Source organism: Aureobasidium pullulans (genome assembly GCF_000721785.1).
Source record: "Aureobasidium pullulans EXF-150 unplaced genomic scaffold scaffold_31, whole genome shotgun sequence".
NCBI classification, from domain to species: domain Eukaryota; kingdom Fungi; phylum Ascomycota; class Dothideomycetes; order Dothideales; family Saccotheciaceae; genus Aureobasidium; species Aureobasidium pullulans.
The window spans coordinates 34,599-45,246 of NW_021941051.1; the positions used below are offsets into that span (position 1 = coordinate 34,599).

At 50.9% G+C, this 10,648-nt stretch overlaps 5 protein-coding genes across 5 annotated transcripts; 2 read left to right on the top strand and 3 right to left on the bottom strand.

The window, feature by feature from the left end:
* Positions 1–290: 290 nt before the first annotated feature.
* On the bottom strand, positions 291–1,351 carry M438DRAFT_359462 (uncharacterized protein; the record flags this gene model as incomplete). The annotated part of the gene is made up of 3 exons (XM_029907340.1): positions 291–617; positions 672–1,236; positions 1,281–1,351. The coding sequence occupies 3 exons, from the start codon at positions 1,349–1,351 to the stop codon at positions 291–293; spliced, it is 963 nt and encodes a 320-aa protein (XP_029755765.1).
* A 666-nt stretch (positions 1,352–2,017) lies between these two features.
* On the top strand, positions 2,018–3,708 carry M438DRAFT_339591 (uncharacterized protein; the record flags this gene model as incomplete). The annotated part of the gene is made up of 3 exons (XM_029904233.1): positions 2,018–2,156; positions 2,212–3,266; positions 3,319–3,708. The coding sequence occupies 3 exons, from the start codon at positions 2,018–2,020 to the stop codon at positions 3,706–3,708; spliced, it is 1,584 nt and encodes a 527-aa protein (XP_029755766.1).
* A 242-nt stretch (positions 3,709–3,950) lies between these two features.
* M438DRAFT_339592 (uncharacterized protein) lies at positions 3,951–4,980 on the top strand (the record flags this gene model as incomplete). The annotated part of the gene is made up of 2 exons (XM_029904234.1): positions 3,951–4,132; positions 4,185–4,980. 2 exons carry the CDS (start codon positions 3,951–3,953, stop codon positions 4,978–4,980), a joined length of 978 nt encoding a protein of 325 aa, XP_029755767.1.
* Positions 4,981–6,896: 1,916 nt separating this feature from the next.
* On the bottom strand, positions 6,897–7,985 carry M438DRAFT_339593 (COPII-coated vesicle protein SurF4/Erv29; the record flags this gene model as incomplete). The annotated part of the gene is made up of 4 exons (XM_029904235.1): positions 6,897–7,034; positions 7,093–7,586; positions 7,653–7,765; positions 7,819–7,985. The coding sequence occupies 4 exons, from the start codon at positions 7,983–7,985 to the stop codon at positions 6,897–6,899; spliced, it is 912 nt and encodes a 303-aa protein (XP_029755768.1).
* A 429-nt stretch (positions 7,986–8,414) lies between these two features.
* M438DRAFT_142507 (uncharacterized protein) lies at positions 8,415–10,211 on the bottom strand. The gene is made up of 3 exons (XM_029898911.1): positions 10,092–10,211; positions 8,975–10,034; positions 8,415–8,885 (listed from the first exon to the last, which is right to left on the bottom strand). Exons 2-3 carry the CDS (start codon positions 10,020–10,022, stop codon positions 8,674–8,676), a joined length of 1,260 nt encoding a protein of 419 aa, XP_029755769.1. The 5' UTR covers positions 10,023–10,034; positions 10,092–10,211; the 3' UTR covers positions 8,415–8,673.
* Positions 10,212–10,648: the final 437 nt, after the last annotated feature.

Below are 10,648 nucleotides of genomic sequence, written 5' to 3' on the forward strand. Positions count from 1 at the left end.
ATTTGCTTCGGGGCACTGCGAGTCTCGGCAGATACGACAATCACGAATGACCCATGTTAGCCTCAGTGTCAGAAGGTGACCGAGTGTATACCATATAGTTCGCGTAAAGCACACAACTCTCAAAACATGAGTGGGAAGAGTAGTTCGGATTCTTATTTTATACACATTTGAAGCAGCCAGCCATAAAACGCCATAGAGTATCTTACGCTAACCATGCCGAGAAAATCGTGGTTTTGTGAACAAGAGAGAAGAGAAAGCAAGGACTAGGATGATGCAGAGACAAGAGTCGTTTACTTGTTGAGCGATCTGTCGTGGCCGAGGGCGTTGACGTTGAGACCAAGACCTTGGGTGTCGAGGTAGACCTTGTTGTTGCTCTTCTCCAAGATGGAGGCGACGTTTCTGGCGTTCTCGAACTCACGGAGCTCAATGTAACTGCGGCTCTTCTTGATGGCATCACCAATCAGCTCGGCGGAACGGGCCTCACCCTGGGCGCGAACAATCATGGCCTGCTTCTCCTGGCGAGCCTTGTCTACGACGAAGGCGGCGCGCTGGGCTTCTTGTTGGGCGACCTGCTTGGCTTCGACTGCGGCGGTGAACTCGGGCGAGAAGGCGAGGTGCTAGAACGGCATGTTAGCTAGGGCTCTCTCCAACTGAGGAGTAGATTCGCATACTGTTAATGAGACATCATCGAGCATAATGTTGAATCTGGCAGCGCGCTTCACGAGGTGGTCGCGGACGAGTCTTGAAACGTTCTCTCTCTGGGTAATCAACTGGGAGGCGTTGAACTGAGCAACGACACTCTTCAAGACCTCGTTGACGATGCTGGGAAGCACGCGCTCGTCGTAGTCGGTTCCGAGGGTACGGTAGATCTGAGGGAGGGCATCGACGCGGGGTCTCGAGAGCACACGGCAGGTGATGTTAACCATCTGCAAGTCCTTGGTACCGGTAAGGGAGGCGACATTGCGAGGCTTCGCGCGGACGTCGTAGACAATGGGAGTCTCAACCCATGGGATCTTCAAATGTGTTCCTTCGGGGTAGATGTCGCCCTGGACACCTCCGATACGGCTGTACTTGACGGCGCGGCAACCACCATCGACGTTGAAGAGGGCGTTGTTGAAGAGGTAGACACCACCAAGACCGAGGGCGATGACAGCGATGCCTCCTAATGCGCCTCTAGGGTTGGGTGTAGGGCCTCCGGCTCCGAATCTGTAAATTTGCCTCGTCTCAGCTCTTGGTCTTGATCACGATCATGTTCTTGATGGAAAGAGATGTTTGCGCACTTTCTTCCCGACTTCTGGGCTTGCTCCAAGCTCTTCTGCAGGTTCTTCCACATATCCCGAGGGTCCGACATGGTTGCGACGATTGACACGAGCTGGGTTGTGATTGAGGGTGTCGAAACAGTGTCTAGGCGATTACTCTAGCTTGAAGGTCGAAGGCGTCGATGATGCGAGAGCACAGACCAGACTAGAAGCACTCCACGTTTTTTATGCTGGGATTTGTGCAACCACTTTATGCAAGTCATCTCCAAGACCGTTGGATATCAATGTCAGCGGCCACTTCAACTCTCCTGCTTGCTGCTCTTAAGTGAAACACCCAAGCTGCATATACTCGTAAAAGTTGTATCGATCGTTCAGGGATATGTGGCGACTGTGAGGTTGGCGTGGTCGTTGTCCTGTCAGCCGAAAGCGTATGACTCTCGGCATTCTCGGGTGCAAGCACTTACTCCAAGTAAACATAGCCAGCCTTCGTGATTCCTCCTGCCACCCTTTTAATTTTGTCTTGATAACCTTCCATGAGAGTCAAAAGATGACTGGTAGGCCAGTCTGTCCTACTCGTAATTCTACACGACCTTCTCGACTCGCCGCATTGCTCAGCCACTTTCTGACGACAGCAGACGTTTGCTGCCAAGTGCCTGCCTGAATCGCTACAGGATCAGCGATATTATACCATATCTGCCAGACAGTGGTTTCGGATTGACCTACATCTTGTACCTGCAGTTCTTGCCTTTCAAAAGACCATGGCATCCGCAATAGAGGCAAGATCATTGGCCTTGCTCACCACAATTGCTTCCGATCCTCCGCTCTATCCAAGGAATCCAACACAACTTCCGCATGCTCCTTTGACTCTGTATATCGTGAGAGTTCCCGGCAGCAAGGGTATGTATCTCTGGATGTGTTTCCGGGAGAATTCGTCTTGCTAAACAATGTTTAGATGTTTTCCTGACTCCCCTGAAACCTCGCGAAAAAGTCGTCAGCGCAGAGGACGTCCAAAGTTCCCTATACTTTTTGCACATCGACATTCCTGAAGATGACCTTCTCGAACTTCCGGATCAGATTTCTGTCCAGGACGCACCAGCTGTCTCAACGATCAACCGCAAACCACTACCCACACCTCCCACTTCTCCTGCGGGCGGTTCTCCGAGACAAAGAAGTGCCGTCTTTGACACCAAACAGCAACTTGGAGTACCACAAAGAAAGCCTGTAGTCTCTCGTCAGAGCCTAGATCTTCCAGATATTCCGCCACGTCCACCTCTCAGAAGTCCTCCAATTCAGCATGGCCAGTTCGGTATCAATGAACGTAATGATGCAAGACCGTCTTTCTCAAGACGACCCCTGAGCAACCAATTCTTGGATCCGAACGTTGTGTCAGGTCGTCCTTCCATTGACTCACGACGTTCCTATGCGTCAGGAGGTGCTAATCGAGTGTCTTTCGAGGGCTCATCGACGCCGGAAGAGGACGAACCGTGTGTTTCCCTGACATTGATCCGTCGAGATCCATCATCAGGTTTCCAATGGAATGTAGCGAAGATCCGTGATCCGCCAGTTCATGATGTATCTTCTAGCATTGGAGGTGACGGGTCCATCAAAACGAAGAAAGCAGGCGCACCACTATTCCTGGAAATATACAATCCAGGATACTCAAAGTTTCTCCAGTTTGATCACGCCAGACCTGACTCGAGAGGTAGCGCTGACATGGCCTCGCTCTCTTCGAATCTGACCTCAGGTCATGATGGTACATTCCGTCGGAGACTATACATGGATGGGTCAAGATTTGGTGACCACTCCTACGGACATCGCAAGTCACCTTCCTGGAATGGAGAACAGCAGAGCCAGCAGGTTCAGCGGCCCTCATTACAGCTGAATCGACAAAGTCTTCAAGCTGCTCCCAAGGCTATTGTCGACCGAAGGAGCAAAGGCTATACCTTCCGGAGTCCATGGGGTGGTAAATGTGAGTTCTCGACTGGCGCAGCCGGTAGATCATTAAAGGTTCGTTTGGGAGTATAAGTGCCTCGGTGACGTGTTCACTAATGTTATACAGTGCAAACACGTCCTCGAGAATCCATCAAGTGCAGCAACCGAAGTTAGTGAGCTGCGCTTCAACCTTCCAACAGGAAGTAGTACTAGGAGTATGATGTCCACCGACCCTGGATCAAAAAGGTCATCCGTGATATCAAGGCCAGCAATGCACAGACACTCTACCTCGGACGAGTTGACCAATGGCCCCATTTCTCCTGGCATGGGAAAGTTCCTTGACGAGTACGGTAACATCGATCTCTCTCTAGGCCAAGAGCGTGCTGGCGGAGGATTCGGTGGTAAACAGGCCAAGCTTGGAAAGTTGATCATCGAGGATGAAGGCGTCAAGATGTTGGACTTGATAGTAGCTGCCAACATGGCTCTCTGGTGGAGAGCATACGAAAGAAAGCACTGAGCGCGATGCGCTGGAGGCTCTCGACGATGGATCAAGAAGTCCCCACGCAATTTTGGTTATGCGCAGGTATCCAGCTAATCAATCACTCCACGGTATCATCACCCATTGCAACGACGATCAGTTCTGTAGAGAGGCTACAACGCACGCAAAGAGAAGAGGTGATCAAGCCCATCTCTCAGTACATTTCGGCCTCCACTCCTGCCTTATCACCTCGAGCATCTCGCGCAACTGACAGCACCAACATGACAAAGAAACAACAGCGAGAGCAGGCCCTCGAGGCTCAGCTCCAGATTAACGGCGTCGACGATTGTCAGGTGTTCATGGCCCAAATTCAGACCGGCGGCGCCGAAGAGTTCAAGGAGACGACTCATCTCAAGATCGTCATCAACTCGACCGAATTTGGCGACTGGGAGGACGACGTTTGGTAGGATGCATCTTCAATTCCAACGCATATCATTGTTGCTGACCTAATCCAGGTGCATGTTCCTGCGTGACTTTGAACGTCTCTCGCATAATGTCAAGCATCTTACAATCACCATCAAGGGCAATACGCTTTTCACTCGCTACAACTATGTCAAGCCTGAAATGACCACTTCCATGTGGGTCCCCCCTGCCAACAACGGCCAGGACGCCGATCTCGACAACGACGTTGGTCAAGGTCCTAGCAATGGCACAGCCAAGAAGCCCAAGTTCACCAGAACCACCGCCAACTCCAGGGCCACCGCCAACTCCAGGGCCACCGCAGCTTTACTCGACAGTCTCAACGCACCTGCTCCTGACCCATCCTCCGAGGGCAAATACGTAGTCAAGAGAGTGTCTGCCGACAAAGTCGCTGTTATCGTCTCCGAGAAGGCAATCGTCAAGACCTTGATCGAAGTCTTCCGTGGCCGCTCCCTTCCTTACATCACCATCCAAGGCCCCATTGAAATATCTCTCCGCCGTCACCTCATTGGCCGCATCAACCCTGAGTACCTTCACTCCCCCGTTCTCTTTATCGAGGCTGGCTACGACGATGCTGATGGAGTTCGTGCAACGCAAGTAGCATTGTGGGAGTCTTCGCTGCCCGATCCTCATCGTATTGGCGGTGGCACTCAGGACGCTGAGGACTTCAGAGAGTGGCATAAGGGTGAGGAGGATAGTATCAACTATCACGGACTCGGCGAATGGCTTGTCCCTTCCGGAAAGGGAGGCAGAAGTTTCTGGGGCTGGAGAGTCACCAATGCCAAAGTCTTCAGAGGTCCCGTCAACGGATGGCTTGGTAGAAATGATTGATGGATGAAACGACTTGAAGGCTATGGACGGTGTACTGGCAATCACGTGGTTTGCGGAAGTCAGGTGGTTACTGGTCTGACTTCCCCAAGACGTTTCTGGAGGGAAAGATGAAAAGCTACAGTGTTACTGGCGTTTTGGGGGTTGTTGCAGGAGTCAGATGGTTACTGGTCTGGTTCCGAGTTTATTCTGAAGATCCAATACGATACTTGGATGAGGGAAAGAAGAAGGAGTCAGATGGTTACTGGTCTGGTTCCGAGTTTATTCTGAAGATCCAATACGATACTTGGATGAGAGAAAGAAGAAGGAGTCAGATGGTTACTGGTCTGGTTTCGAGTTTATTCTGGAGATTCCATACGATACTTGGGAGAGGAGAAGGAGGACAAACGCAGGAAGGTGTTAATGGTGATACATAGAGTATCACAAACAAATCCAATCATAGCGTTACGAAAACATGTTCCTTGATGATGCCCATTGCGCCTTCTTCCTTGTCTTGCTGCTCCTGCTTGCTACCATGTCGCTCCTTCCCATCTTGCTGTATCGCTCCTTCTTCTTGTGCTCAACCGCTCCTTCTTTTTTATACTCGGTCGCTCCTTCCTTTCATGTTCGGTCGCTCCTTCCTCCATCCTCGGTTGCTCCTTCCCCTCATACCTCGGTCGCTCCTTCCCACCTGCACAGTCGAAAATCCTCCATGGTATCCATCCGTAGGTACCTTCATCTGCTCCCGCCTCAGATCCCTCATGCTACCTCCCTCTTCCATCTACCGTTCACTCATTGTCACCCTCTCGTAGCCAATATATCGATACCCAATCACCCCTTCTGCTCTTATACTTCCCATCGTCCTTCCATTCTCCTATACTACACAACCAGGCTTCTTCATTTTTTCCGATCCCCTAGAAACAAGTGTTACCGTTGCTCTTTGTCCTTGGTCTTTTGCTTGTATGTATTTTCGTGGGTTTCTCCTACTCGGGTCTGTTTTTGCCTTTTTTTTTTTATACGGTTCATCGTTACTTTTTTTTTTAATACGCTTTGTTGTTGTTGCTTCTTTGCTTCCCTTTCCCCCGTACGCTCTCGTTCCCCGAAATAGCAAAAAGGGTAAAGAGAGCAAAAGAAGCCGAGATAGCAGAACATGAAAGCCAGGAAGAAGCCAGGAAGAAGCCATGAAAACCAGCATCGAGGGTTAAAAAACAGACAAGAAAAGTTACAAAAAAGATACAACCGAGACCCAACTAGCAATATAGAATCCTGCATGATAGAGCAAGAGAGAGCCCAAACCATAACACCAATGGAACAATTAATCAAAGAGGAAAGGTGCAACGTACTCTACACATCAAGGAAACAAACGTACCAAAGACTTTTCAATCACAAGAGGAAGAAACAGCTGGGATGGGGATTGAAGAAGGAGCGACCAAGAAATTTCTTGGGCGGTAAAGGATGAAATGGGAGAGAGGAAGGGAGGAAGCGGATGATCTAGGATCTCTTGATAGAAAGGAATAGTCTAAGCATGTTCAGTAAACCAACGATCGGGCAAAACAGAGAAGAAAAGGCCCACTTCTGCTTTTGAGACGCGTTCATGAGAGATACTCGAAAGTCGGCATGTCAATGAACCCAGATTACCTGTGTATGGCGATGCAAAAGCCTAGCAACCAAAGCAGATATCACAAAACTCCAAGAGCAAAGAAGAAGAGAAAAGCTGAAAGATAACATTTTTGAAATCGCCCTCTCTACCGAGAGTTCAAACTGCCATTGTTCTCGTTGCTTGATTTGTGTCATCCGTGCCTTTTGTGCACCGAGTTTGTTATGCTAGTCATCTTGAGAATAAGACAACTCCTGGGCTTGTATGCTGTAAATTTCCGACCAGACATTTTGGATCCTTTTTGCTCTTCCATCTCTCTTTGATATGGAGTTCAAAAGGCAATCTAGTAGACCTTCTTCTTCTCGTCGACGCTGAACTGTCCGGGGCCCATGTTGACCAAGAGGAGGAGACCACCGACAATCGAGAGGATTTGGAAGAAATCGTACTTAGCGAAGTCCTTGTGCGGATGGTTGTGGTGCAGCTGTTGAATGTGTTAGTCAAAGAGAACCATGATTTAGAATAGAGGGCCAAAAACTTACAGTCCAGAAGTTGTTGACGAGCAAGTTGAAGACACTGAGGATGACAACAAGCATGACGGCACTCCACTTGGCCTTGAAACCAACAACAACCATGACACAGGCGACAGCACCGAGCAGAATAACAATCACTCTTCCAAAGCTCCACTCGCCAGCGAAGACGAAGCCAACAAACAGGAAGATAAGGAGAACACGGCCGGCAAGCTGGAAGTACATCTTGCGGTCCTTTTCGTCGAGAGTGGGAAGACCGGCAGGGGCGAATCGCTTGCGCACCCAACTGTCGGACAGGACCATCAGGAGACCTCCCATGACCGACAGGTTACGCAGGAAGAAGTTGAGGTCGAAGATGAGGCCGTAGCCGAGGGCCTGGGTGATGACGACTCCGAAAAGACCGGCAACTGCGTATTCGCTGTGCTTGCGGACGATGATCATGAAGGAAGAGCTGGACATGGCGATGACGTTGAGGATAAGGAAGATGTGGGTAAGGCCAGAGGGGACTAGTATACAGTGTTAGTCTACGATCCGCATTGCAGTAGGAGCAGCAGAGTATAGAGATGGCTTACTGTGTCTGTAGTCGTGAAGGTAGGTGAGCTGGTCGTTCCATTGGGTGATGATGCGCAGGGCATCCTCGAGGAAGGTCACGACGATGAGGAAGCGGCCAATCGCAGGGATATAACTATGCCTGTGTTAGCTGATATAGCTCTAGGAGAGAACATGTCCAAGACTCACGGCTTGACGGGATGCGACAAGGTGTCGAGCCAGTCTTCAATCTTGCTCGTCTGTTCGCGAATGGCATCCAGCGGGCTGGGATCATTAATGGCATCTGCTTGTCCGGGGCCGCCGAAAGAAGGCTGCGAGCCCAAGTGGTATCCTGCCGTCCCTCTGATTTGAGCCATCGTGTCGTAAAAATTGGTGTAAGGGGGTGGAGAGGAGAGAGTTCGGGAAAGAGTCTCCTCGTTGACGAAAGGTCTAGAGAGGCCAGAGACGTGGGGAAGAATAGACCACTTGTCAGCAAATCGAAGCTTGTCGCGGATTTACGTAGCGAACAACGCTCTGTCCCTTTTTAGATCTGCTCTTTGTTTGATTTTCACGCCGTTAAAGGCCAACAATAGGCGGTTCGTTGTACTTATATAGGTAGCAGGAGCAGAACGACCGAATCATCTGCAACAGTCATTACTTGGTGACTCCTTTCGTTGTACTCATAACGTCTCAATCGCGTCTCTATGTCGTGACGCATGTGGCCGAGGAACGTGAACGTCCAACTTGGTTCAACTGCAACAAGCTTCGCCAACCCCACTTCACTATGCCATTATTAGACCATGCACGAATGAATATAAAAGCATTTCGTTTTTTTGAATACATCAATGATCAAGTACAAGAGAGAACGGCAGGAACTTCAAGATCCATCTGAACGCCTGCTCTCAAATCAGCCGCATCTCTTTGTCTCCTGATTTTGTGTGGCTTAAAGAAAGAATTCAATTGAAAGCAAAGAAATGAACCCTTCGAGATGCCCTGTGGGAATACCCTTGCTTGGAAAGAAAAACAAAACATGAATCGACAGTCTTCCTCGACTCTGGACGCTTCTTAGGTGCGACCAATTAAGAAAGAATGAAGATGTGGGGAGCACTCATATCTCCACGCACGCCTGAAAAGGCGGCGAAGACAACGTGAGCCTAGTAAGATTAAGCGGCCCACTGGGAGTCGTCGGGGTGGCTGCCTGCATCGTATCCTGAATCGTAAAGGGATGAGTATCCGTTGGTCGAGGCAGCTGGAGCTTTGGCTGTTGGTGCAGTGACCTTGGGAAGAGGGGCGGGTTTCTCGATGGGGGCGTTGACCACAGAGCCAGCATCACTGGTGTTGGAGTCCTCAGAGGCACCGATGGGACCCTTCTTCTTCTGCTGCTTCTTGCCCTTGGGGACAGTGTTCCAGCCCGAGTCGTCTTGGCTGATCTGCTTGGCCAGTCTCAGCTGGTCTTCCTCGGAAGCTCCATTGCTTTGCTCGAAAGTGTCAAGCAGAGGAGCGCTCTCGCTGGTTACGGCCACAGCAGGAGGCTGAGTGGCACGCTTGGCAACTTCTTCAGCCCATGCGCTGCTAGTGGGAGGTTGTGAGACGGGAATGCCGTTCTTCGAGGGCTCACCGCGAGCCTCACGAGCAGTGCGGCGCTGAGTTTCGAGCAGAGTCTGGCGCTCCTTCTCCTCGGCCTCTCTTTGGAGTCTGCGGTCCTCAACCTTCTTACGGTTTTGTCTTTGCTTCTTCGTCTCTTGCTCTTGAGCCTGTGTCTGCTGGCGAGGCTGGCTGGCCTTGGCAGGCTTGCTGGATCCAGTGACACGAAGGACGGATGGGCCGGAGGCGGTAGGCTCAAGCATGTCTGAAACATCGCCAGCGCTCGACATGGAAGGGGTAAGATCATCATCGGCATTGTTGGAAGAAGCAGAAGAGAAGGTCTTGGAAGATTGCTTCACAGTTCTGTTGCGTGAGTCGGTACGAGCAGGAGGGGCAAGGCTGGTGCCCTTCTTGAGACTGGCAAGCTGTTGAGCCCAGGCTTTGTTATCCTCCTCTTGGGCGACATCGTCGTCATCAATCTCTTGACGCTTGGGGGCTGGGGCCGGGGTGAGAGAGGGAGCAGGTGCGGCGGACTGCTTCTTGCCAGCCTTGCGCTTCTTGGAAACATCCGAGGCCTTGCTGCTGCTGTCCTCACCGCTCAAAACACTCGAGGGCTGAGGAATGGTGACGCCAGTAGACTTGGTGACTTCAGACTTGGGCTTTGGCTTGGTCGAGTCTCGTCGGCGAGCGGTCTTGGGTTGGGGAGCAACAAAGTCCGACACGGAGGCGGAGCGAGTTCTGTTGGCAGCAGGCTTGCCATGCTGGAAGTAGTAGTAGTAGACAGCAGCAGCGCCGATGAGGGCGACTGCCCAAGATTGCCAGGGCTCCATGCTGTAAGATCGCTGCCACACGGCGGGTTAGCTGGGTGCGGAGAGGAGAGAATCGACGAGATAGCTCACTCAATCGAGAAGCGCTGATGTTCAAAGCTTCGGAGTGGGTTGACGAGGTTGACGGCTGGGTTTTGAATGGATGGCACGGGATAGAATGCAAGGAAGGAGTCTCAATGCGGTGCGGAGGCGCAAGGACGAGCGATTCAATAGTACGTCAGCTCAACGCCGGCAGACGAGAACAAACAACACGTTTACAACAAGGTGGAACAATTTACACATCCACCAAAATACTACATAGCCTACACCATATAATGCCATATGTCATCTCTTTATGCTGCATATGACAGACATACAGCACCTACACTGTCTAAGAGCCACAATGCGGCCTGTCACATGAGAAATATACATGCTCAATGGTCCGCCAATCCTCGCCAAGCGTTGGAAGCTCTCAGCCGACGGCGAAGTGCTCGGACCTCGTAAACAACGAGAACATGACCCTCGGACGGCGACAGCGAAGGCGATTTTGACACGAACTTCAGTAAAGTGTGGAAATAGGGGTAAGGTTCCTTGACTCGTGAAAGCTAAGGACCTAGATCAGCTCGTAAAAAGTTGCCTTCTTCAATTAT